Source organism: Triturus cristatus, chromosome 4_2 (genome assembly GCF_964204655.1).
Source record: "Triturus cristatus chromosome 4_2, aTriCri1.1, whole genome shotgun sequence".
In the NCBI taxonomy this organism is placed as follows: Eukaryota; Metazoa; Chordata; class Amphibia; order Caudata; family Salamandridae; genus Triturus; species Triturus cristatus.
In genome coordinates, this window is record NC_140586.1 from 373154140 (window position 1) to 373180514 (window position 26375).

Below are 26375 nucleotides of genomic sequence, written 5' to 3' on the forward strand. Positions count from 1 at the left end.
TGGACTGTGGCAGTACAACCACCAGAACTCCGAATATCCATTCTGCTCACACCATATGCATTTAAATTGATCAATATTTGCCTATTTATGTTATAATTTGGAACACAATGTGAAATACTGTATGTCATTCGTTTTATTTCACTATGTGCAAAGGTCTCACAACAATATCTTTGTGCTTCTCTTCTATAATCGACTCGTGAAGCAATGCTTTGCGTCCTGGAAGGTCACTGCCCCATAACAGACAGCACGTGTGAACAGCAACGCAACCTCTGTCAGGTTGTATCTCGCAGTGCCAGATGAGATGGTATGAAGACACCTGGTTAGAATGAAAAGCCAATATCAGTCCACCATGCTCATGCCACACATATTGCCCACATAACGAGCACTGACAAAGCCAATAAGTTGACATTTTTAAATGAAAGTACTTCTTCATTGTCTGGCAATTTTGAATGTATGGTTGGATGGATTAGTAAAATGGGTAGACGGGAGAATGAATCAAAGGGTGAAATAAGGGATAGGTGAGTGAATGTACGAAAGGATGGATGAGTGACTGAGTGCACAAAGTAATAAATCGACGAGTGTATGAGTACATTGCCAGATGAATTGGTTGTTTATTAGGAAAATGGATGAATGGCCATGAACATGTCAATGAAAGCATTGATGAGTGAGTTCATTGACGGATGAATAGATTAAAGAAAGAGACACGTGAGAATGCACAGATTCATAAATCTGTATTAATTATTATTATCTGTATGATTATTAGTTTCAGAACATTAACTATTAAGTGTGACCAAAAATAATGGTGTCTTAGGATGTGCTCAATAATGTGCTATGCAAAATATCAATTCTAGTGCTACATAGAATAGCTACTGTTGGTGGCACTCATGCCCTAAGGTAACTATAAGTTGCGCCCCCTCCACGCCCAGTTTTCTCATCAATAATTTAATTGCAAATGTTTCAGTGATATTATCAATGATGTCAAAGAAGTTGTGATGAGAGATGTAATATGTGGGGTAATTATCAGTGCATCATGGGGTAACAATAATTGGTGAATTTCTTAGTTTTTTTTAGTTTAAAATGTTACGTTGTTAGTGAGCATTTCACCTAACTACAACATTACTTTAGCCTTTGTTTTTTTCAGGTTTTATTTAAATGTAAATTAATATTTTGTTGCCCTACGTAAAGCCAAACTCTGCCACGCACTGTGTTTGGTTATGTACAGTGAGGGGTTGGCTGCAGGGCCAAGCCCAGCTTCCAAACCCCCGCAGAAAGCCAAGCCCATGCTGTGAGGTTGGCCACAGGCCCTGCCTGCAATCACGCCCTGTGGCCTCTCCCACAGGCAGTCAACCCCTCGCTGTGCATGCTTTTCGGCCGTGAACAGCGGAGGGTTGGCCAGGCCCTTTTGCCAACCCACCCAAGAAGCAACCAACCCCATGCCACACATTACCTTGGTGCATAGCAAGAGGCCGGTGGCAGGACCTGGCCTGTGCCCAGGCCATTTGGCCAACCCCTCCCCCGGAGTCAGCCAACCATGTGCTGAACACTGCCTTTGGCATGAAATGTCTAGGGTTGGCCTTGGGCACCCACCAAATAACACTTAGATTAACATGATGGGTGTGCATCCCCCTCCCTGAGCCTTAGACCCCGGTGACCACATCCAGCAGGCCAAATTCAGTTAAAAAGGGAAGCTGGCCTTGTATCCCCCCTATCAGAGCCTCATTAAGCCGTGGGGGCCCCATTTCTCAGGGCTAAATTCAACAAAAAAAAGGGAGGGGGCTGCATTGGTCTCATCCCTGAGGCTTCTCGGGCCTCACTGACCCACTCCCCTGGGACATATTAATGGGGGTTATGCAGCACCCGTCCCGAGCCTTCATAGGCCCTGGGGAGCCCATCGCCCAGGGCCAAACCATATTTAAAAGGGGAGAATGGATGTGGCTCCCTTGCCAAAGCCTTCTTGGACCCCAGTGACACCATTACCTGGGGCCTGTCTTTATTAAAGGTGGGTTCCTTCTGTGACCACCCACAATCAACATGTCTAGAGCTGCGGGACAAGTCTAGGGCCCCTGCAGGCCCAGCTGCTCCCTGCATAGTGCAGGAGCTGGCATTGCTCCCTCCAAAGGGAGCAGCTATCGGTGTTTGCTCTCTCTAGGCAGGAGCAGCATGTGTTCTGTTTTCCTGCTTGCATTCCGCAGGCATGGAAACAAAACAAAAGTCTACTCCCACCAGCAGGAGCATGTTTAAATCTACCGCCGGCTGGGAGTAGATCTGCATGTTTCCTCCCGTTTGATGGGAGATTTAAAAATGCTCCTTGCAAACGGAGGCAAACGTGTTTCCATCTTGGTGCAGGCAGCTCCCCGGGACACAGTCACTGAGCACTGAGATGGGGTCCCAGGGGCCTATTTATGGCTCTGGAGGGGGGCCATGTGCCCCTCTCCTCTTTTGTTTACAATTTGACCACAGGGTCCCTGGGGTCTAAACAGGCTCTGGAGGGGGGCTGCATGCCCCCTTCCTTCATTTAATTACTTGACTACAGCCAATGGGGCCCCAAGGGCCATTTTAGCCTTGTGGAGGGAGCCTCATGGCCACCCTCGCCTTTTTGATGCATTTTGGCCACGGGGCATGGGGTCCCTGGGGCCTAATTAGGCTCTGGGAGGCAGACGTGCACCACCTCCCTTATTGTTTACCTTGGCACTCGGGCATGGGGTCCACGGGGCCTCTCAGAAGCTAAGGGAGGGAGGCAATGCACCCCCTTCCCAAAATGAAAGCATGTATTTCCTACTCGGGCCCCGGCCCACGAATTAGTTTTTTTTATTGAAGCAAGCACAAATCCCACTCTATTTTTAACAAAAAATAAATAACACCACAGATGTGTCGAGCCTGCATAAATTCAGAGCAAAATCAAAAAAACAAAAATGTTTTTGGCTCCAGGCAGGGTCCCTGTGGGACCCCACCACCAGGCCTAAGGGGTCAGTGTATCGCTACTCTGCCCCCATATCTTTTTTGTGTGCATTTTGTTTAGGACTCAGGACTGAGTCTCAAGTCCTAAGATTGCTGCTACCACTTTCTGGTTGATGTGGTGGCAGCCAATCAGATTTCTGAAGGAGATTTGTTGCATCCGCAAATCCTCCACTGTGTGAAATATACAAAGTATTTGAGCATTAAGAGCTCATAAAATACTGAATTTATTTGTACCAAATTACAAAAAGCATTATACTATTCTTTATGGCCCAAGATTTAGCTTTCTGACAAATTTGCTGTAAATTCATTTAGCGGTGTGGGATGTAGCTCTGTCTAAAAGTGCTATGGAAAAATGAATGGGGAAAACGCATTTTAAATATAAATATTTTATATCTATATACATATAATATTAGCTGGCTGTTTGTAACCTTTTAGTCCTGTTTAAGTTTGTTCTAATAAAAAATCTCAAATAAATGTACATCTGTTCTAAAACATCATATGCAAGGTCTCATTTCTTTCAACAGCGATAGAGTTTACCACAAAAAGTATCATTTTAATACGGTAAGAATATGGAATAAATGTAAAGCAACACTTTACATCTCAATATTTTACATATAAAGCTGTTGTGGGCATCCTCAGTGACTCGTTACACCCTTTTATTTTACTGGGAAAGATTAAATGTGCTGCAAAGTACAGGATTATCGACATCTGTGCTATCAATTATAGACAATTTCTGCTTGTCAGGATCAGTTTGGTTCACTGCTTTCTACCCTTAGGGCTCAAAGTGATGTACATAGAAGTCAGTAGTAGTCAACAACTTCTGCTGACTTAATTAATGTTAGGCAGGATGTGTTAACTTTTGCTTAGTTTTCATTGCATTAGAAATACTTTTAGGCAATACAGGGACACTCACAGCATTCCCACAGGAACATGCAGAGTTTCCATCTGGACTTAGTCAGTGAAAGACGCCATCAGCTGCCATCTTACTGAGCCACATGCCTGCAGGATGAGTAGAAGGCTGCCATATTGGTATCTAGCTCTGGTGAAGAGAATCACTTTCAAGGACCTCTTGAACTGAGTTAGCAATCGTCCTGCTCATATCCTCCAGTGTACTGGGATTTGGTTAGCTGATGAAATGGGTAGCTGGTCAACGAGTAGAGATGGCCCAACTGACTGGATGTGACCGGAGACTGCCAGCTTTCAGATGGTGTTCACTGCTGCTCGGCTTAAAGGGTGCTAGACCACTTCTCAGACAGCAACCACAGCATAGGAGTAAATAGAGCAAATTCCCTAATAGAAAGAGGGAATGTGTTTTTCCCGTCATTCCTGTGTGGAATGCGAAATCTCAGCACCTCGTGGTGACATAAATAAAATATTGTTGATTCTGAAGTTGTTACGGGTACAGGTTTTTGGGCAATCTCAAGCCTGCTGGATGTGTACCGAGTATGAACACACATCCAGCTAGCAGTATCCTCATACAATTAGCTTGGTAAGATGTAGTGACATTATTATTAATATTAATAAATGAGTCCAGGCAAGTGGTGATTTAGTGAGGCTTCTGCCCATACCACCAGAGGAGCAGCTTCTTAGAGTCAACGTGGCCCTGGAGAGGTCAGAAAGAAGGGCTGGTGAGACCCATGTGTTCATATTCCCCCTTCTGAGTGCAGAAATGGCTGAGGTTTAGTGCTTTCCACTAACCTGGTCTGCTACATCTCATTAGAGATACTGCCAGGCCTGGAGGAAAACCTTAAAATTCCAAGCTGTAAAAACACCTAACGCTGCATCACCAGAGGCAGCCAGCACTGCAGGGTGATCCTCACTGCTGCACGTGCTATGTCAGTGGAGGAGGTTCATTGGCATGCACCACAACCACCCAACCTAAACTGAATGAGTGCTGACTGGGTGACACTTGGTGCAAAAAAAGAGGTGAGGATTGCATTGTTGTAGAACTGTTGACCTTTCTGTAGTGACATGCTTAGTAGAGCAGCCAGAGATCCCTTAGCCCCCATGCCCACACCTGGAAGTCAATGGCTGCCATTGCTCCTGCTACTTTGCAAGTAAAGCATACTAAGATCACATGTCATTGTGCTCTCTGGCTTGTGGAGTTTATGAGAATTGGCGTAGTCACATCTATGTCTGGCATTGCCCTGGGTTGGTGGATATGGCCATTTCCTCTTATTTTGCCAATGCATAATGGAGGAGGCAACAGTGCTGCTCTTTATGCATGCCATTGCTAAAAGGAGGCCCCTAACAATAGAGCAGACTCCTTTGTGGTGCTTGCACATTGCTGATGGAGATTCAGACGTAAAGATGCAAAATGCTATAGCTCATAATAGCTAACATCCAACAAAACAATGTTTGACTAGAGCTGTTCCATTGACTATGTATGCTGTCGGCAGATCCAAAATTTGAATTAAAAAACAATAAGCAGTCACCAAAGTGGACTGACCCAAAACCCATCTGCATGTATTTTTCTCTTCAGTATCCACGTTTTTGTAAGATGGCCAGAGCTGTCTTTTACACTAGTCCTGAAAATAGATTTTTTTTTTTTTTTGTCTATGTGAGTGGTGCATATGATTTCTCATGGAGAGGGCAGCCATATGCTCTTGTTCAAAGTCTTAAGTGTTTTCACTTTGGGCCACTGCAGAGAACACTGAAGGGTTCCTCCCTTTGCAGAGTTTGCCTACAAGAGTAGAACATATTCTGCGCAGACAGCAAAAATCTGTGTAATTTGGTTTCTGGTGAATTTCAGCTCCAAGAATCACATATTTTTTAAGAAAGCTCTGAAGATGAGCTCATACAATATATGGGATAAAGTTCCCTCTTCCATAAATAATAAGGATATTGCATGTCACTGAGGAGTTTCACAACCATATAGATGAATGAGGCTGAAGGCCCAGTTCCAATATCCTTACAACATACTGCAGAGGACAGTTTATTCCTTATAATACATAGACACCGTTGGATCTGGCCCTTTTTGCAGGGTTATCACCAAACTTTGTGCCTTCCTCCGCCTATTTTTCTGACCGTCTTTTTGTTGGCTTTAGGACTCTGGGCACTTTACCACTGCTACTCCCCCTAAAACATGGTATGATTCTTTTACACCTGTTTGGTATATTTGATTTACTTGTAAGTCTCTTGTAAAGTTGTATCCTGTATACCCATGGCCTGTACATTAAATGCTACTAGTGAGCCTGCAGCAATGCTTGTGCCACCAATAGAAGTAGCCTTTCAAACCTGTCTCAGGCCTGCCATAGCAGGGCCTATGTGCACAGTTTACTGCCACTTGAACTTGACGTTTAAAACAACTTGCCAAGACTTAAATTCCCCTTTTAATACTATACTAAGAGGTCACCTCTAAGGTAGGCCCAAGGTAGTCCTATGAGCAGGGTAAGTAAAAGGTAGGACATGTGCCTTTATTGTGTGGCATGTCCTGGTAGTGATTATTTTGATTCTCACTGCTATGAGGCCTACTCCTTTCATAGGGTAGCATTGGTAACTCCCATATATGCTTTAAGCGGTACTGCCTGATCTGAAAGTGGTAGCATTGCCATGTTTGGTATGTTTGGCATAATTGTTACTGGTGTAGTAGGAATTTACTTCACTATTTTGGAAATGCTACTTTTAGAAAGTGGACATTTAACTGTGCTTATGACTCTTTGTGCTTTGCAGCCTGATTCCAGTCCATGTCTGAGACTGAGCAACAGCTACACTTTGTGCAAACTTTCCAGAGAGCCACCGCACAGGAAGGAGTGGATGTGATAGGGTTACATCATCATTCATCTGCATACTGATGGTCTTCCTGGACTGTGAGAGGGAGAAGACGTTCACACTTTACCATTGTATAGGCTGTGTCCTACCCTCACACAAAGGTCTGATTTACCTCCTACTGATGTCTGGAGGCAGGGCTGGGTTGAAAGAGGTTTATTGCACACTTGAAAGGGTTCCTTTGAAGTCAACCCTAGACCAAAGACATTCTGGAGCATAAGTACAGGGGCTCTGACCCGATGTTTTCAGATCACTTTGGGATCTGGAACCAAACCTCTGTCAGAAGGACTGCTGCGTTGTTTAAATGACTCATATGGACTGCTCTTCTGCCTTAGCCCTGCTGCCTGCTGATTGCTGTGTGGCCTAAAGGACTCACTGGATTGCTTTTCTGCTTGCTGCCCTGCTGCTAGAAGCCCAGGACTCTGATCTTACCAGACACGACGTGGGACTTGTAACAATACTCTGCAGACTGTACATTCTGCACATTACCAGGAGGACTCTGTGCTGCCAGGAGTAGCCACCATTTGGACTACCTGCTTTGTTGGACTGGTCTGCTGCCTACTGATTGTTGGGCCGCAGAAGGGACTGCCACTCTGCTGAAAGTAACCCTATGTGCTGGCCTACTGCATGCTTCCCTCGTTTGTGCCCTGCACCAAGTGTTTTCCTAGGGCTGTTTGCAGGGCCCTCCTGTTTCTGAGTCCTAGGGCCATCGAGCACTCCACATTTGCGATACTGCCTTTGGACTCTGAGTCCAGCAGTCAAGGTGTCAATTACTTTAGCGTTTCTTGTACAGGAAGGAAGTGTTTCACCTGGGAGGCTCAGCGCATTTCTCAGTGGGCTGCTGAAGCCCCATGCTTCTCCCTTTGATTCGCACCTTGGAGCGAGACCCTTCCCCTGAGAGTGCATTCAGAACAGCAGGAAGAGGCCGCCATTTTGAGGTGTTGCCCAGCCCCCATCCTTAAGGACAGGCCAGTACAGACGTCATCCCAGCTCCCCATGCCCTCACCTCACCCGACAGAAAGTACTGCAGGGCTGGAGACATGCATGGTGTCAGTGCAACTGTCCCACGCTCGCCCATGCATGGCTTGGGGGTGATCGCCAAATCAACTTCGATATGTGGCAAGCCCAAGAGGCCACGGTGTGCTGAGGACTTGTTGGAGCTCACACTGAGCATTTTGTTTTTGGCTTACACTTGGATTTTTTGGCTCCCGAGTCTCCTTGCTCCCGTGCCTCACGTGACCAGGGGCCGATCACAATGGGGATCGCAACCATGTTCCATTCACAAGAGTATTATATTCCTGATTGCAGAAGTGCACTGGCTGCTCCTCCCTATGGGTGGGGTGACCAAATAAACCTAATATAAGTGCAGAAGTTTCTGCGCCCTCTGCAAATGCAAATGTTTTTGACAGTGTAAAGTGGTTACCATATTTGACTTAGTAGGAGCACATGTGTCCTGGCACCCTCTAATTGTATATGGTGATTTGTATGCTTTCAAACCAAGGTGCATTGCGTACACTAATGGGGGGTTTCATGTACATTTTTTTCCTCATAACCTAATGCATTTCATGGCCTAAATATTCCCTGAGGTTAAGGTGCATATTGTGCTGATTCTTGCCTTATCAGGTTACTGAGTCCTTTTGCAGTAATTGCTTCAAATGCACAGTACTTATGATTCATGTCATTTTGGACTCCATTTATGTACAATATGCAAATTATATTTCTACATAATCCTGTGTGGAGTCTCTTTTGTGGTGTGTTCATTGTGATCCTGTATGTGTGTTGTGCAAACACTTTACTCGTTTAATCTGATGATAAGCCTGCCTTCTCTGCACCAAGCTACCAGAGGGTGAGCACAGGTTATCTTTAGTGCTTAACGTACTTCCTTGACTGGAGTGGTGGATTCTGCTTGGCTTAGGGCATACCCTAGCCAACCAGAAACCCTATTTCTAACGGACACCATCTCACTTCACTAAAACTGCTTAAATCCTTGGTAACTTTCTCTTTGTGCTATTCAATGCAAAAAAGAAGAAGAAAAACAGAATTCAGAGTGCAAAATTAAACACACTAAAAGCAGTTAGCAATTCCTGAAAAGAGATATCAGCATCAGTTTAAATGACCAATTGAAAAAATGGTGTGCCTCAGAATGTGCGTTAATACGTCGAGATTCTTTCAAAATAATGACCTATAGCAAAAAAATATCTCCTTCCTGTGGATAACTTTATCTTTTTTTTAAAAATAGAAGAAAATGGAAAAGTCACTCCCTGTTTTCGATGTTAAAACACCAGCTGTAATCGTGCTCTATGAACTGTCTTTTACATGTGCTCCTGTCCCTGGCAGCAGGCATTGTCATGTAAGAAGTCAAATGTCTCCCATGTAATTATGTATTTTAAGAACGTATTGAATTTAGGTTCTCTGAATAAATGTCTAAACCAAACACTCACAAATATGGTTCTTGCACGCATAGTTTAGCTTAGTAATGGCTAGCTGGATGTGCAGAGCAAAGACCCCAAAGTGGTGGTCACTACTACATTTAAATGAAAATGTAATAAAGGTTGTTCATCTTACAAAATCTTGGGGGCATGACATCAAGGGCTGGTGACATAATTATCGCCGCTTTAATATATATATAATTCTATCGCATTATTTGCAAGGACACACTAGCGCGTGTTTCCTTGTTTCAACTCCCGTTTTGTTCACGCCTTGCTTTACATCTCTAATGAGATGCAAAAGAGGCGTGCCTGACAAAACACCATGGGAAAATTTCACTACCCCAGCTTCGTGATATCATCAACGAGGGGTAGCGTTTTTTTAAATTCCCGTTAACTATGCCTTAACGCAGGAATTTAACGTCTGTTAAATTTCTGACTAAGGCATAGCTAACATGGGAGGTGGATTATGGTGATGCGACCACAGGGTCGCATCACCAAGGCTATCTCCGTTTTGGGTGCAACATCGCTGGTTTTCCAGCGATGTTGGCCCATTTTCCTGGAATATTATCGCCCTGGAGTAATGCGTTGTTAATAACGCGTTACCAGGGCGATAAATTCCTACGATAGACGGCGATAAATAAACAAGCGCTAAGCACGCTTTGCGTTTATTTATCGCCGTCCTAGTAAATATGCCCCTAAGGTCGTAAATTAAAAACTCCTCCCTTTAAAAACTTTGGGGCATATTAACAAGACCGGCGATAAAATTATTGCTGTTTTAGAGGCAGGAAACTGCCTCTAAAACGGAGATAATGGGCTTGCTAATATACGTTGTAGAATTCCAATAGAAGCCCAGGTTAGATATGCAGGACATCTAACCTGGGCTTCTATTGGAATTATATAATGCATATTAGCAAGCCTATAATGGCCGTTTTAGTGGCAGTTTCCTGCCACCAAAATTGCGATCATTTTATCGCCGGTCTTGCTAATATGTTCGCTAATGGTTGCATGGTAGTGGTCACTTTTCCTTTCCTTTATTGTTATGAAATAAACCTATTTAACCATTAGAAGTCAGCTGATCCCCTTCATCTTCAAAATGTCTAATGTAACCATGCAAGGTTTCAAATATTTCCAAATAACCAATTATTCATTTGATTAAACAGTCTGCATACTATGAATATCAATTCATAACCAATCCCCTATTTCCAGGGTAAACAATGTATTTTAAGTTTTCGGTGCAAAAGCTTTCATTTTATGTGCCTTTCAGCGGTGATAAGACTTTTTATGCCTTTTCTTTCTGCACTAGCATTTTTCTCTTTCTTTATAGGGTGCAAGTGGAATTTTATGTTAACGAAAACACTTTCAAAGAAAGGCTGAAGCTATTTTTTATCAAAAACCAAAGATCAAGTAAGTTTATGCGTTTTTTAGCTCTATGTAAATGTAAAGTGTACTTTTTCAGAGTAAGGGCTGAATGAGCAAAATCGTCGCATCAACAATTGGATATCTTCATTTCTTCCTGCATTTGAAGTTGATTTCTGACTTTTTAGGTATCCGCAAACATTGCAGCTGTGCACATGAAACTGTCTAAATACGATGGATTTGAAGGAGTACTTCAAGTTTTCCTCTCTAGATTTTTCACATGGTAAAATATAAGCATGCCTAAATCCTGAAGAAATGTGCTTTCCCACGTTTAGAAGGTTTTCTTCTTTTACCCACAACATTTTCCTTGTGAAGAAACCCCTTTTTCTAAATCTCACGAGACTTAAAATGTCCCCATTACCATGTCCACTCTTGAAACAGAGATCTCTTCAAACCTTTGCAGGAGTAAATTTATGGGATCTTCGTGGGTTGAAGAGAAGAAGCAAAATATTTGTGCATGCATGGAAAATTATGAGTTTTGGGGTATTCCTAAGTTTTACAGAGCCCCATTTCCTGCTAATAAGCCTTAGCTGTAAATACTGCAAAGTGCTCACAGGTAGCCTCCAGGTGTGTGAAGCTGAGAACCGAAGGTGTGTGAAAAGCAAGCAATAATTAGTCTGATGTGTGTGGCAGTTTTTTTTTTAATTCAGTTGATGAAATCACAAATATTTTGATATGTCTTGCTCATTATTTTATTAAGTAATTTGTTGATTTAAAAAAAAAATAATAATACATTCTATTCCTAAGTGTAGTCAGATTGAATACATAGTTTTGTCTGTTGATGTACCCACAATCGGACAATACCACATAAAAAGGAGACTAAATTGTGTTATAGTGTGAATCTAAGGGCCAGATGTACAACCTTTTTTTGCAGTCGCAAACGAGAAATCGGCCCGTTACCCCTGCAAAATAGGTCTGCCCCATGTACAAACCCTATTTTGCTAGTCGGTAACCTATTACCGACTTCCAAAATAGGGTATGCGGCTCACTATTAGGAAGGGGCGTGCCAAGTGCACCCCTTCCTAATAGCGACTTGCACTTCAATGTACGATTGTTTTGCAACCGCAATTGCGGTCTCAAAACATTTGCACTTTACCACCTAATTCAAGTAGGTGGTAAGCCACTCACAAATGGAAGGGGTCTGTATGGGACCCCTTCCCCTTTGTGAATTCATGCAAAAATATTTTTTAAGAGCAGACAGTGGTCTTATGGACCACTGCCTGCTAATAAAAAATTAAACAGAAACGTTTTATTTTTAAAAATTTTAAATGCATCCCGTGTTCCTTTAAGGAAAACGGGCTGCATTTTTCAAAAAAATCCTGCTTTATTTAAAAAGCAGTCACAGACATGGTAGTATGCTGACCCCAGCAGGCTGCCATCCCTGGGAGTGCTAGCCATTCGCAATGGGGTCGCAAATTGCACCTGCCTCATGAATATTAATGAGCAAAAGACACACAATTGATGGACGGAATGCAGAACAAATCAAAACATTCACCCCCAGTCAAGAGATCTGGGTTAAATCCATCATTCTTTTGCTCACCATGCCACCCCAGTTTAGACCTGGCCATATGCATATCAGTCTTGACCCTGTGCCTCATGAGAACAGTCCAGCCCGAACTGCCAAGCCAGGTCCAACCTGGACCGGAAACAAGCAACCTAGGACCGGTTCCGGGTTTCACCCCTCTTCAGCCAGGATAGCTTGATTCCAGTGGCACAGTGAGCCCATGAATATTAATGAGGCATGCAATTCGCGACCCCATTAGGAATCGCAAACAGTGTCTGAGACACTGTTGTAAATTACATTTTGCGAGTCGCAAGACGACGCAATTTGCGGCATGCAAATTGTAAGGATCGTACCCCTGGGCCTTAAAACACTTATATGAGTAGGGAACATGGTTCCATATATTAGCAAAAGTCTAACTCTAGTTCAGATCAGCTATATAGCTGTTATTTTATTCTTGCAATTCTTGCGACCTTAGGTCTGAACATAAATTATTAATATTAAATTGTTTCTCTTCTGGATGTTAAGAGTCGTGTTAAGAAAAGAAATAAGACATTTCTCGTATTTAAAATATATAAAATAAATATATGATGAAAATGAATAAAAGGCTTGTTTCGAGTTTTTTTTATATATTCATTTAATGTTTTCAATGTAATAAACTGTATTGCAATTTCTTTTCTTTTTTGCAGGTCTCAGAATCCGACTGTTCAATTTTTCCCTCAAGCTGTTAAGCTGCTTATTGTATATTATTCGGGTTTTACTGGATGATCCAAAGCGAGGAAACGGCTGGTACTGCTAAATCTACTACATAAGTTTTATTTCTGTAAAGTTGAAAATGTATGATGCCGAAGCCATTTCATACCTGCGTCTGATCAGTTCAAAGTACCATGGGGCAGATTTATGAGCCCCTTGCGCCACTTTTGCGTCACTTTTCCCATGTTAAAAGTGACGCAAAAGTGGCGCAAGGGGCTCATAAATCTGCCCCCATGCTCTTTTATTGTTACTCATGTCAGGCTCCTCTTGCTGCTTATTTCCAGAACACTACTAGTTAAACCAAAATGTCTCAATGGGCTAAAAACAGACTGAAATCTTCATCGTAGAATCTGATTGTAGGTTTAATACCTACATAATTATTTAGTGTTTCAATCTTAGTCACAAATAAAATGGGTGCCATTAAATTGATGAAGAAAACTTTTATTATTAAGCAGTAGGAGAGAGTTTAATAAGTGGTTTAAAATATATAAATATTGATTATTTATGACTTACCCTTACTTGTCACTGTAAACCAGGAGAAATATATAATTATTAGTGGTTATGTGATCTTTATGTAGTGACTGTACACCAGGGCCGGACTGGGAACAGCCATGGAAGATTGCTGCTCGACTGGCCTGGGAGCAGGGGGTGGATTGGGAGGGGGTGCTAGCAAGAAGCCACACTCCTGCTTTTATTACAGGGGGCCGAGATTGCAGCAAAACTGTCTCCACGTGACAAAACCGGCCCCCACGGGCACAAAACCGGCCCCCACACCTCCGGCCCACTGGGGAAATGCCCAGTGCCCGCTACCGCCCTGCTGTACAACAATAATAGACAAGGTGGCAGCAGAAGGATGAAAGGGAGTCTTTAAACACACTCACATTCAAACTAGGCCCTGGTGAAATTTAAATTTACACCAGCATAGTTTGTATAATTTCAAGGATTTCAAATTGCACTTTTAACTGAAAGTCATAAAATAGCTTCCTTTTTGCTGCTGCCATGCCTGATAAAATTATACTGCTGGAGTATTAGAGCAACATGAACAACAAAATGTGAGCAGCTCTTGTTCACGACAATTGTGTTTTTCACACTATTTTGTAATGAAATTTGTCCCTGTGTCAAAAATGGTCATGAGGATGCACTCTGTGCTAAAATTTAGCTCTAAATGATTAATTTGCATTCAAGAAAAAATGGAAGGTGCACTCTGAAGAGAGTCAAACTGGAAACGTGTTTAAAGTTCAGATCAATTCTTCTTTTATTCAAAAAAATGTTGTAAAAACAAGGCACACAGCCAACGCGTTTCGTTCCCTAGTGCCACGGGAACTTCATCAGGGCTGCAACAATTATAAAAACATTTTTCACATAAATATACATATATATACATTGAAAAATACAAAAGACAAAGGATCAATCCATAAATCAATATACTAAACAAATGATAATACAAAAATCATAAACACATTAATAATAACCATATACAAAAGATGCAGAAAAAGAAGAAAGCCCAAAAACAACACAAGACTAATATTAAAGATAACAAAATAACACAATATAGTATATACCAGTCAAAAATGATACAAATATAAAGGACTTTTAATAACATTTTTATTGATCAAATGCTAGTATACATAAGATGTTATCGAAAGAGGAGAAAAGATACAAAAGGAATAAAAAGGGGGAGGACAGTAGTTCCTTTGGGAAATATCAAACTATATGCATAACAGTGAAATTCAATTGTAAACAGATACAAGTGACAAATAGTAAATACGCCACCAAGGAATAATATATAACCATCCAGATCTGTGCAAGTGTAGTGAAGTTTAAGAAAAATAAGAATAAAAAGAAAGTTTAAGACTAAACAAGAAAAGAAACCGCCAAAGACCAATAAATAAGCAAGAATATCTCACCTTGCTAAGGATATTGAAACAAGTCTTAAGTGGACTTCAGAGGTTAATTTCAGTGTCTGTGATATTTTCAACCACAGCTACGGATAATATAATTCGGTCAGTCCGTGTTTCACTACAAGAATGCATAACAGGAGGTCGTATCACGAAAGGAAAAATATTTCACAATAAAAAGGAGCACAGCATGGAGAACATATATGTTTCTCGAATTAAAAACAAGATCCCAAAATATGAGAAAGAAGATCCCCAAAAATGAGTATTCTTGTATAGCACGGAGCAATTATAACATCTAGTCAGAGATAGTAACTCATAGGCAACAAAGCAAAAGTTTAACAACCCTAAAGAAGTTAAATGAAACTCTCTAAGCTTGCATGTTTTAATGAAAATTTCATTGTATATGTAATGTACACCAAACACTGGTTAAAGAGCAAGGAAAAAGATAGAGTCCAAACGGACAAAAGCACATCCCTCACCTCAATAAAAAGAGAATTGAATACCAGCACAATATGTTGAGTAGTGGTAGTAATAGAAATAACCTGCAGGTAGTCAGAAACGAAAGTCAATAGATTCCGTTATCGAGTTTCTGAAAGTGCAATGAGAAAACATAATGGTTCTACCAAGTCCTAATTGGGCAAATCGTAAAAAACAAAGATGTAAGGTCAAACATAATTTCGTACTTCTCTAATTATGAATGCTATCAGTGGTGATAGAAAGTCCGCCTAGTGACACTACTTTATGGCTTATCTATTATGTATATTTGATTTGTATATTAAGGATGTATATCATATAACACAACTTGCGCGCGGTAGTTGAACAGAAACACTCATCATGTAGTATATATGTCTATACATAATAAGTACATCAAATACGGATAGGGAAATGTTTAACCAAAGGAACACGCCTATTACGATTATTGTGTCTAAAACCATGTATAGCGGAAAGATGTATAACATAAGGAAAATCAAAAATCATAACCAGTATAATCCCGCAATAAATTATAGAGGTGGTCATAATTATAACCAGATATAGATAAGTGACAAGACAAAGTGATATAGTACTGGGGCCATACGAAATGGAATCAAAACATAACCAATATTCAAAACGATAAAGGTTGCCACCGACAGGCCGCGCCCGCCACCATCCACCGGACCACGCAAACCCCAACCACAGACGTAATCACCCACGGTATCCCGTGAGCAACCACGTCCACAATCGAAACCCGCGCATCCCAATGGACGACGACGGGCGCAGCCCGCCAGCAACAATCCCCATCGCTATGCAAGCGTATTCCCACATACATTCAGGTGTTAAAACATATGCCGTATAATCTCGTCATGGATCACACAGTCATAAGGCAACAAATTACAACCTGCCTCAGACTATAGTAATGAAAGAAAGAGGGGTAATACCTCGCGATTTCAATTATTATAGCTGTACATATATTAAACAGGAAACAAATCACTGGTATACAGCTTACCAATTACGTGCAGGACGAAGAAAAACAGCATGGTAACTGTTGGTAATGGCGCGAAATAGTGTAAAGTCGCTGCGGCTTCTCCTTCCTGTTTAAAGGAAGGGAAGCGTAATCTCGCGTAATGACATAAGCATCACGTGAATACAATCAACATAAACAAAGGACACGAAAGTGTAAAGGCCAAGTAACCCGTTATATATCGGCCATTTTGCAAAGTAACAATCATAATAGCAAATGCTAGCACCAAGGCGAAAAGAGATACTCTAAATAATAAAGTTTCAAAAATCATAAAAAGCTAATGCCGAAATAAGTAAATATTGTAATCACTCACAGAATACGTATCATTAAGTAATGGACATGTATGCTATTTCAAACCATTATGGTGGCACCTTCGGACCAATGAGAAGGCTAAAGGTATAGATGACAATAACTCGTTCAGTGAACATGTATCTAATTTTTAAATAGTTGGGAAAATTATTTATCGATATACATTTTAGATATTTCAAAAAGGTCATCCATATTCGAAAAAAATGTAATAACAAGTTGCGATGAGCATATCCATTCAGCCAATCATAACGATAAATAGCAGGTTGTTGGAAATGATGTAATGGGATAAGTGTATTGACAGAGTAATGTACCAACAGATAATGTTGTCTTGTAAATAGAGAAACAGATTAAATGTATACAGGAAAGAGAGAAAAAATAGACAGAATGAGAAAAACAAAGATGAATATAACGATCATTGAATATAAATAATAATAAAATGGTATTTTGTTCAGAATATTCAATTCAATATGTTCCATTCCATATCTTTAGCCAAGAAAATAATGCAGTTCCGTGTCAGTATTGTGCCCCATTTTGGTCGCTTTCAAGCGACAAATCCATTTGGCTTCCCTCTGTCTGACTTGCAATTCACGGTTGCCACCCCTTGCCCCAAGTGGTACGTGATCAATTCCATGGAACCAGAAAGATTCGTCATTAGGATGGGTTTCCATGTAATGTTCACTTTCAGGATAGCGACTGTCTCCATTCAGTATTGCCCTACGATGTTCTTGAATTCTAATCTTAAGTGGGCGTACTGTGCTACCCACATATATGATATTGCACTTGCAACCCAAAACATACATAACATGTGCAATATCATATGTTTTAGGGGTATTGTACATAAAGTTAGAAATTGTATTTTTACCAAATGGGCATACAACACAGGACCCACAGGTGAAAAAGCCCATTGGTTTTTGAGGCAACCAAGTCCCTTTCTGAGTAGTCACGTGACTTGAGCACAACACGTCACGTAAGGACCCACCCTTACGGTAGGTAATGGATGGTTTGTTAGGAAGGCAATTATTACAACTAGGAATATCTTTCAAAAGATTCCAATTCTTTTTTAGTACCCTATAGATATTGTTGCTATTAGTGTTATATTGGGTGATAAATCTAACTGTATTATCTTTGTTGGTACTAATATCAGTAAAAGGTTTGTCACGTAAGGTGTCTTCCCTTTTAAGTTGTTTTGCCTTGTTGATTGCACTGTCCAGTATATCTGGGTTGTAACCTCTTTTAAGGAATCTTTTTTTCGAATCAAGGATATTCTGGTGAAAGGTGTTTTCTTCACTACAATTTCTTCTCAAACGGATCATCTCCCCATAGGGGATATTATTGATGACTGACCGTGAGTGTGCACTTTTAGCGTACAGAACTGCATTACAACCAGTTTCCTTCCTAAATAATGTACTTTGTATTATCCCTTCTTTTATATAAAACTGAATATCAAGGAAATTGATCTTTGTTTTATCACATGCCATGGTCAGTTTTACATTAAAAGTATTGTTATTGAGGTAAGTGTGATATTTGTTAAGTGATTCCATGGATCCAGACCATAAAACAATGATGTCGTCGATGTACCTCCCCCAGAAAACAATATGTTCGGTCCAGGGGGAGGCACATCTATGCCAGGCATACTCCCTCTCAAACCACCCCATAAAGAGGCAGGCGTAAGAGGGAGCAAATTTTGAACCCATGGCAGTACCAAGGATCTGATGGAACCAGGCAGAGCCGTGTAGGAAGTAATTATTACTCAAAATGATATCAATCATTTCTAGTATCATTTCGTTGAAATCATAATGTTCTGCACCGTCTCTGTCAAGAAAGGAGCGGATAGCCAGTATTCCGAACTCCTTAAGTACACAAGTTTATAAACTTTCTACGTCAAATGTGACGAAAAGAAGTTCGTCCGACCATTGAAAGTCATTGAATTTGATCAAGATGTCTTTGCTATCCCTGATGTATGAGGGGAGATCTAAGACATATTTTTGAAGTCTCCGATCAACAAATTCTGACAGTTTTTCAGATGGAGAATTGATTCCTGAGATAATAGGGCGGCCAGGTGGAAAAGGGCCGCCCTTATGGATTTTAGGTAAAATGTAAATGCATGGATATTTGGGATTGTCAATTCTAAGGTGTCTAAACTCATCCTCAGATAATAAACCAATATCTCGCCATTCACAAAGTCTCATATTTATCATTGTTGTTATTTTCTTGATAGGATTAGTAGCAACTGGCTCGTAGCAATCAGTATTACTTAATTGCCGGTCAATTTCAGACATGTAGTCACCATGATTCATTACCACAACATTACCGCCCTTGTCAGCTTCTTTTATGACAATAGATTTATCTGATTGAAGTCTAATAAGTGCCTTTCGTTCAGAAGCGGTAATGTTGTGGCTAACACGCTGTGCATGTCTTCCTGATGTTTCAAGTTTATATAGGTCCTCACTCACTTTGTTAAAGAACGTGTCGATGTTGGGATGGTAATTGAAAGTGGGTCCAAATTTGGATCTTGGTTTGAGTCCACTATCAATATTACAATCCTGGTTGATTTCCAAATCGTTTAGTAATGTATGTACATCTAGATTTTCATCATCCAAACTGAGCAAGAGGTGTACATTACGTACATCTGCAATGGTGTGGGTGGAATCCTCTTGTCTAGTTGGAGGTGTTAACCTAGGTATTTGTTGTGAGAAATAATCTCTTAATTTCAAAGCTCTTACAAACTTGTACAGATCAATATGTACTTCGGTCAAATCCCCCCCTTGAGTAGTGCAGAAATTCAAACCTTTACTTAAGATAGCAACTTCATCTTTGTCAAGGATTTTATTAGACAGGTTTACAATCTTTAGGTCAAAATCGTGATTAATTTCATCTGGTCTCATAAGGTCACACATAACATTACCATTTACATTTAGCGCTTCGTTGGTATGTTCAATTTCTTTGGTAATCCTCGCCCTGTACCTGCCCTTTGACCTCCTGCCTCCCCTCCTAGTTTGGGTTGTTCCCTTTTTTGTTGTATCTGTTGCTGATTCGAAGTTTTGCGAGCTCCTTCTGAAAAGAAGAAGCACCGTCTTCTAAAGGGACTTCTGGTTGAGCATTGGAGGCTACACTGCTCACAGAAGAAGAGGAGATGCTGCTGGCAGAGTGTGTATCATCTGCTTCTTCCCGGTCATCCCTGGTTCTCTTTTTATCTTCCCCTCCTCGAACATTGTCAAATCTTTTTGCAAACGTATAGACACGTCCGTCATTGTAATCTCTGTCATCTCTCTTAATTTTTTTCAATTTTTTCTCTTTCAAATATATTTGATGTTCATCCATTACCCTTTTCAAGATTATAAAATTCTTTTCAATAAGATCTTTTTCTTCCATATCATTGATTTCCTTTTCTAAGGCTTCAATTTCTCCTTGTAACTTTTCTCCTTTTTCTCTCGCATGCCGTATTAGAATTTGCATCATAATTTGTGATGCATTTTCGGTTACCCTTCCACTCTTTTAGGTGGTCCTCATTTAGATCTTCAAAAGTGGGGAAAATTAAAATTCTTAACCCCCTCGGAATCTTTTTATTAGCCAAATATTGCTGGAGTGTGATTCCGTCCCACCATCTGGATAACTCTTGTTTGTTCATACGTTCAAGTCTTAGAAATAATGTTTTTAAACTAGCTCTACTCGTGGTGCCCTGGGGTAAGGGTTCTGAAAGCACATTAGTGCCAAAGAGGTTCTGGGCCATCTCTTCTCTCCCATCATCAAATTTAGGCATATTAATTTATTATATTTATGCAAGAAATTAGTGCAAGACAGTCTATAATGGAACAAAACAATACGATACACAACAGTTGACCAAGGTCAAGCACCTCAATTCAAAAATAGTTTTTTGCATATATCAGCGACAAGTGCAACAACTCCCCGCATCCACTTTTGAAAGATGCCAGTCAATAAGTCGATCCAAGAAAAAATGGAAGGTGCACTCTGAAGAGAGTCAAACTGGAAACGTGTTTAAAGTTCAGATCAATTCTTCTTTTATTCAAAAAAATGTTGTAAAAACAAGGAACGTGGTACTAGGGAACGAAACGCGTTGGCTGTGTGCCTTGTTTTTACAACATTTTTTTGAATAAAAGAAGAATTGATCTGAACTTTAAACACGTTTCCAGTTTGACTCTCTTCAGAGTGCACCTTCCATTTTTTCTTGGATCGACTTATTGACTGGCATCTTTCAACAGTGGATGCGGGGAGTTGTTGCACTTGTCTCTGATATATGCAAAAAACTATTTTTGAATTGAGGTGCTTGACCTTGGTGTATCGTATTGTTTTGTTTGATTAATTTGCATTTTACATACGTACGCATCATTTTGCATCATTTTCCTGAAACTTCACATAACTAAATGAAAGCATATTACATAAATTTTACATACCCAAAGTTCAAACATTCACAAGACAACCTATCAACTCAGGGTTTCAGCAGACCTGCATATGATTTAAGCCCACATGTTCTTAAACTAAATCAGCCCTGTCTTTGATACTATTCCCCGAGGTCTAATGTCAGTCAGGAGGCAGATGCTCAGAGGGCAGGCTCATCTCTCCTCAGATTTAGATACATTTTTCAGAATTTAGGTCATCTCCTTGACAGAATCACTCTCTAAAGCAGCCACACATTGACATGTAAAGCTTTCCGGCACAGTTCAAAACAGAAAGAAGTATATCCTAACACTAGTTTAATGCGGTAACATGATGTGAGTTCACCATTATTTGATAGTAGTACATGTACCCGGTGCGTTGACACAGTTTTGCACTAGTTTGTTGTTAAACAGATAGTGTCAACATTCAGTTAGCATACATAATGTAGCTTGCTTGTCAAGTGTCACAAGGATGCACATGTTCCAGCTTCAATACCTCTTTAAACAGGTTTGCAAATTTAGCACACTGCCATGGCTAGTCCAAATAGCAATAACAATCAATTATTTTACTCCATGGAAGGGGAAATACATTTTGCTCAATAACACTGTTTTTTAGAACAACTGTACTAATTAACACATAGTCACACAATTATCACTATAGTGCAAAGATCAAGTTGGAGTTTATGACCCTAGTACAGAAACATTGACAATAGGAAAACACTGTTAACTGCCTCATAGATTGCATGGAACAATTACTTTACACAGGGAAAGGTTTCTCCCAGTACTCATAAGGGCTCTTCAATGTTATTTTACCATACTGAATAGATTATGACAGTACACACATCTGCATATAACATTTATATCCTGTTTACACTAAAACCATCAATATTAAACATTTACAATATAAAGTTTATTACCCAAACAAAATTGCCATTTGTATTACCAAGGTCAGAAGGAACAAATTCTGAATCACTCTTGCTGACCTTCAAACCTGAGAGCTGTACATCAACTAGAGCTCTCAATAGCAAGGGCCTAACTAGCAGAGCTACCATTTGGCCACACCAATAGCAATATTATCAGCAAATGTCTCATTTGTCACAACACAGTGCATGGTAGAGTGGTGAGTTATAGATCGTGTTGTCTGGTTCACTAGCTGAAAAGAATGTGTAACAAGGTCCCCTACTTTTAATAATCTGAAGGCAGCGGATACATTGCAAATGAAAGTTATACCTATAAAGTTTTACCTATAGAATTTTTAAAGTTTGTGTAGTTTAAACTTAGTTCGTATAGGGACAATACGGTTTACTAACTATAACTAGGATTTAACCTTTATTTTTTTTCCATTAAATTCCAATTTTGTTTACATATCTAATAAAAATGTGTTTCAAATTGTAGAGTCCAGTGTCACAAGTGGAGATTACTTATGTGGAGTGCCATACAGTACAGTGTAGGACAGTGTTGTAAAGTCTATTGTCTTAGAGTTGAGTATTATAGATTAGAATCGAGTGTTGTGCAGTGTAGTAGTATATCATACAGTATGGTAACTGTTATATAGTTTAGTGGCATGGTGTCTCATTTAGGAGTTAAGTATCGTAGACTGGAGCAGCGAGTTGTACAATGGAATGACATGTCAAACAGTAGAGTAGGGTATCATAGACTGTCATGGAGTGATTTAGAGTGGAGAAGGGTGAACTAAAGTGTAATTGTTGCAAAGTCATCCTGTACCCTGGGCACCCCCATTTGTTTTGCTGACTGATAATGGGGGTAACTGACTCTGACTGGCCCTGGGATCTGCTTAACCAGGGCCAGTGCTAGGCTGAAGACACACTGGGAATACAGTGAAAACCCCTTCATACACTAGGGTACATTATGGGTTAGGGCACCCCTACGTTTGGCATGACCTCCCATATAAGGCCCTAGTACATAATAGGGAAGGAGGATTAAAACTACCTTTACGTCCTTAGTATAGAATAGGGCATGGCAGTTTAGAAGCCAGAGCTCTTTATGCCCTTGCATGTGTGTACTGTTTAGAGCCTGAGATCAGTTTAAAAGCAGCCCTGTGTTGCAGGACTGCTTTTAACATGTAAATTGTGCCCAAGCTCGACTTTGGTGTTTGGAGCACTTCCAAATGGCTAAACTACACTATTTTGGCATCTTAGGTACCACTAGGGTCTCCCATAGGTGTGAGGGGTCAGGCACTTATAAGGAGGACCCTTATAAAAAGAGGTTTTATGTGCATTGGGGATAGTGAAATTACACATTTCACTTCACTCATTGTGGTACAGTGCTTCCAAAAATCGACTTTTGTGCTAGGAGCACTGTGAAGTGAAGTTCTACATAAATATATTCAGAACCTCTAAAGAGTTCCCTAGGTGTCCCAGGTGGGGGCAGGGAGCGGGGGTTCCTGTAGTTATAAGCGGCGTTTAGTTAATAACTATTGCAAGGGACCACCGAAAATTATCATTCAAGGGCTTAGTAGAAGGGTATCGATATATCCAACAATATGCTGTTGTTAAACAAATACTAAAATGTATAGAACAGAGAAGTTATAAGACTTCCTTGCCTGTAAGCCAAAATTCAGCCTTCTTCCATTGATCTGTCCTGATTGGTCACAGTTAGGTGGATTAGCCTGGCTGTTTTAATGAAGTAATAAGTGGCACCTGACGTAAATAGCCATCTGGGAGGAGAGGGTTCTGCTGCATAGGAATGCCAGAGCAAGGGGGATGGGTTATAAACCATGAGCTTCAAGGGCACAGGGGGCAGGCAGGGAAAGCAATCTCCCCTGAACCCAGCCAGATGGCAGACTTAGGGAAGGAATGTGCAGATGCCAGGGGGAGGGAGAGTATGGAGATGAGCCATCCTGGAGTTGGGCTTAGCTAGCTCTTGCCTCTGTGCTGAGACTTCAGACATATTGATTGTTGGAGAAATAGTGCTTTCTGGGATACCATTATGCCACAAATTGGAGGAAATGGTCGTGCTCTGGGGAGTTGCCTTGCACCTCATTGGACAGGAGTTCCCTCATTTGTGACCCCAGAGACCACTGAATAAGTATCTGAGAAGGGCAGAGCCTCTTAGGTCTGCTGCTTGAAACAAGAAGAAGAGGTAGGGTCCATGCTGGAAGTTTGATTTGTACGAACCAGGCCCTGCACTCTGATTGAATGTGCCTGCTGCTCAATCTGGAACTGCAGTCCTGTGGATCAAACCTGCTTCAAAAGGACTAAAGACTGGACTCCCTGCAAGCTACAGGTTAGCAGAGCTCAATTGGACCATCACCACTGTCCAAGCGGATTGTTAGAATTCCAACCTTTCATGGAACAACTTGGAGCTTTCTGACCCTTGGAGTGAGTTTTGGACACTTTGGGACCCTCAAAGGAACTTCAGGAAGAAGTTCAAGACGTTTGGAGAAGTTTGGAGCAACTTTGGAAAAAAGCTCCATAGGTGAAGCGACTCTACCTGGCCAGCCAAGTCGGCAACCCTCAACCACCAGCCGGCCTGCCCTCCCGGCTCATCCTACTGAAATTCTCCATAGGTCCGACTTCCAGAGTTTGACCAGGAACTGGTCAAAACCCAAGCCTGAAAACCCTCACAGAATCTGGCCTGGTGAAGAGCATCGAAGGACCCCAGGATAAAAAGCTCCCAAAAAGTTTCTAACTCCGAAGGTAATAGACCTGACCGGCCCCAACTGCGAGAGTCACGTTGCCCACCTTCAGCCACGAGCCGGCCTAGATCCTTGGTTCATCCCGCTGGAAAGCTCTGGAGGTCTGACTGTCATAAGTTTGACCAGGTGCTCATTGAAAGGCAAGCAGGCAAACCCTCACCGAATCCATGTAAAAGCTTTGGCCGAGGCCTACCGTGAGGGGTAGCCGCTCAGGACTCCATCGCAGTTGGCCTGAACCTTTGTCCTGGTCTAGCACGACCAGATGACCCATTAGGCGCTATAGGTTTCTATGTGCTATACAGTGCCAATACTTTTAAAATTGATATCTCGGGGTTCCCTACATTAGATTGTTTTAATTTTTATGTCATTTTAAAGATAACAATATTTCCTATTTTGATAAATTGGTATTGGATTTTTATTGTGTGTTGTGTCTTAATTATTTCCTGAATTTTTGTTTTTAAATGCTTTACATACCTGTCTCTGAAGGTAATCCTGCCTGCTCGCAGCCAAGTTACCAAGGATTGAGTATGGGAATAATTGTTTGAGACCTATTCTGAGCCCTAGACTGTGTCAGTAGCCTTATTGCCGGTGGTAGATATATATTTACCACCACTAATAGCCCCCTTCTCAACTGTCATAGAGTGGAGTATCGTCAAGTGGAGTTTCGTAGAGTATAGTGGTGGAGACCGTTGCAGAGTGGAGTGCCATGTCATATAGTGGAATGATGTATCATAGAAATAAGTTGGATGACGTGTTATTGAGTGTCATACAGTGTAGTACAGTGGCATAGAGTGGATGGGCATAGAGTGGAGTACAGTGCCATAGATTGGCATAGAGTGTTGTACAGTGTTGGAGAGTGGAGTTGCATACAGTGGGGTAACGTGTTGGACAGTAGAGCGCCATAGAGTGCAATATAGTACAGTGGTGTAAAGTGGGATAAAGTGGAGTAGAGTAGAGTGGAGTACACCAGAGTGGGGAAGTGTAGAGTGGAGTAAAGTGTCATAAAATGGAGTGGAGTGTTGTAGACTATAGTGGTGTGGAGTGCAGTTGAGTGGATTGGCGGAGTAATACAGTCAAGTAAAATTTCATACATTGGAGCACCGTGTTGTACAGTAGATTGTAGTGGCGTGACAGTATTGGAAAGTAATGTAGACAAGGGGTGGGTGAAAAATTCTGCTCTGCCAGTCGAATTCATGGAGTTTTGCCAACTCTGCGTTCCGTTTGGAGTTCCACCAAACTCTGCCAGGAGGCTCCCCCCGTGGCTCCCAACCATAGTGTGGTGGGTGCCATTGGTGGACAGCAGGGCACCCACCCTTTGTTGGCCTGGCCCAAGGGATGGGGCCATCATGGCAGATAATGACACTGGGAGGGAGACTGCATGCCACCTCCTCCTTGAGTACTCTGGTGAGCCCTGGGAGATGCGGTGGCTGGGACCAAAATTAGCCCTGGAACCAGGGCACATTCCCCCACCCTCCACAAAATGTGTCCCGGTCCCCAGGGGATGGGGTCGCCGGGCCAAATTCATCCTGGGATGGTGGGCCGCATGCCCTCATCCTCATTAAATATGGTGGTGGGACCCAGGGGTTGGAGTCCCCGAGGCTGAAATCAGACTGGGGAGGGGGGGTTGGGTGCCCCTTAAACCTGAAATGTGTTTCCTGGCCCCATGGAATGGGGTCTCCAGGGCCAAAATCAGGCCAGGGTGGGGCACATGCCCTCCTCCCCAAAAACTGAGCAAGGGGATGAGTCCCAGAGCGAAATCAGCCTGAGGAGGTAGCTGTGTAACCCCTTCCTAT

The 26375-nt window shown here is 41.5% G+C and overlaps 1 protein-coding gene across 1 annotated transcript in view; it reads left to right on the forward strand.

Moving 5' to 3' along the window:
• Positions 1–474: 474 nt before the first annotated feature.
• LOC146833914 (potassium channel subfamily T member 2) overlaps positions 475–26375 on the forward strand; it is a 1568236-nt gene continuing 1542335 nt past the window's right edge. Inside the window, exons 1-3 of the mRNA XM_085599924.1 lie at positions 475–518; positions 10480–10559; positions 12762–12861. Of these exons, the coding sequence (XP_085456050.1) occupies positions 475–518; positions 10480–10559; positions 12762–12861 (224 nt within the window). The remainder of the gene's footprint in view (positions 519–10479; positions 10560–12761; positions 12862–26375) is intronic.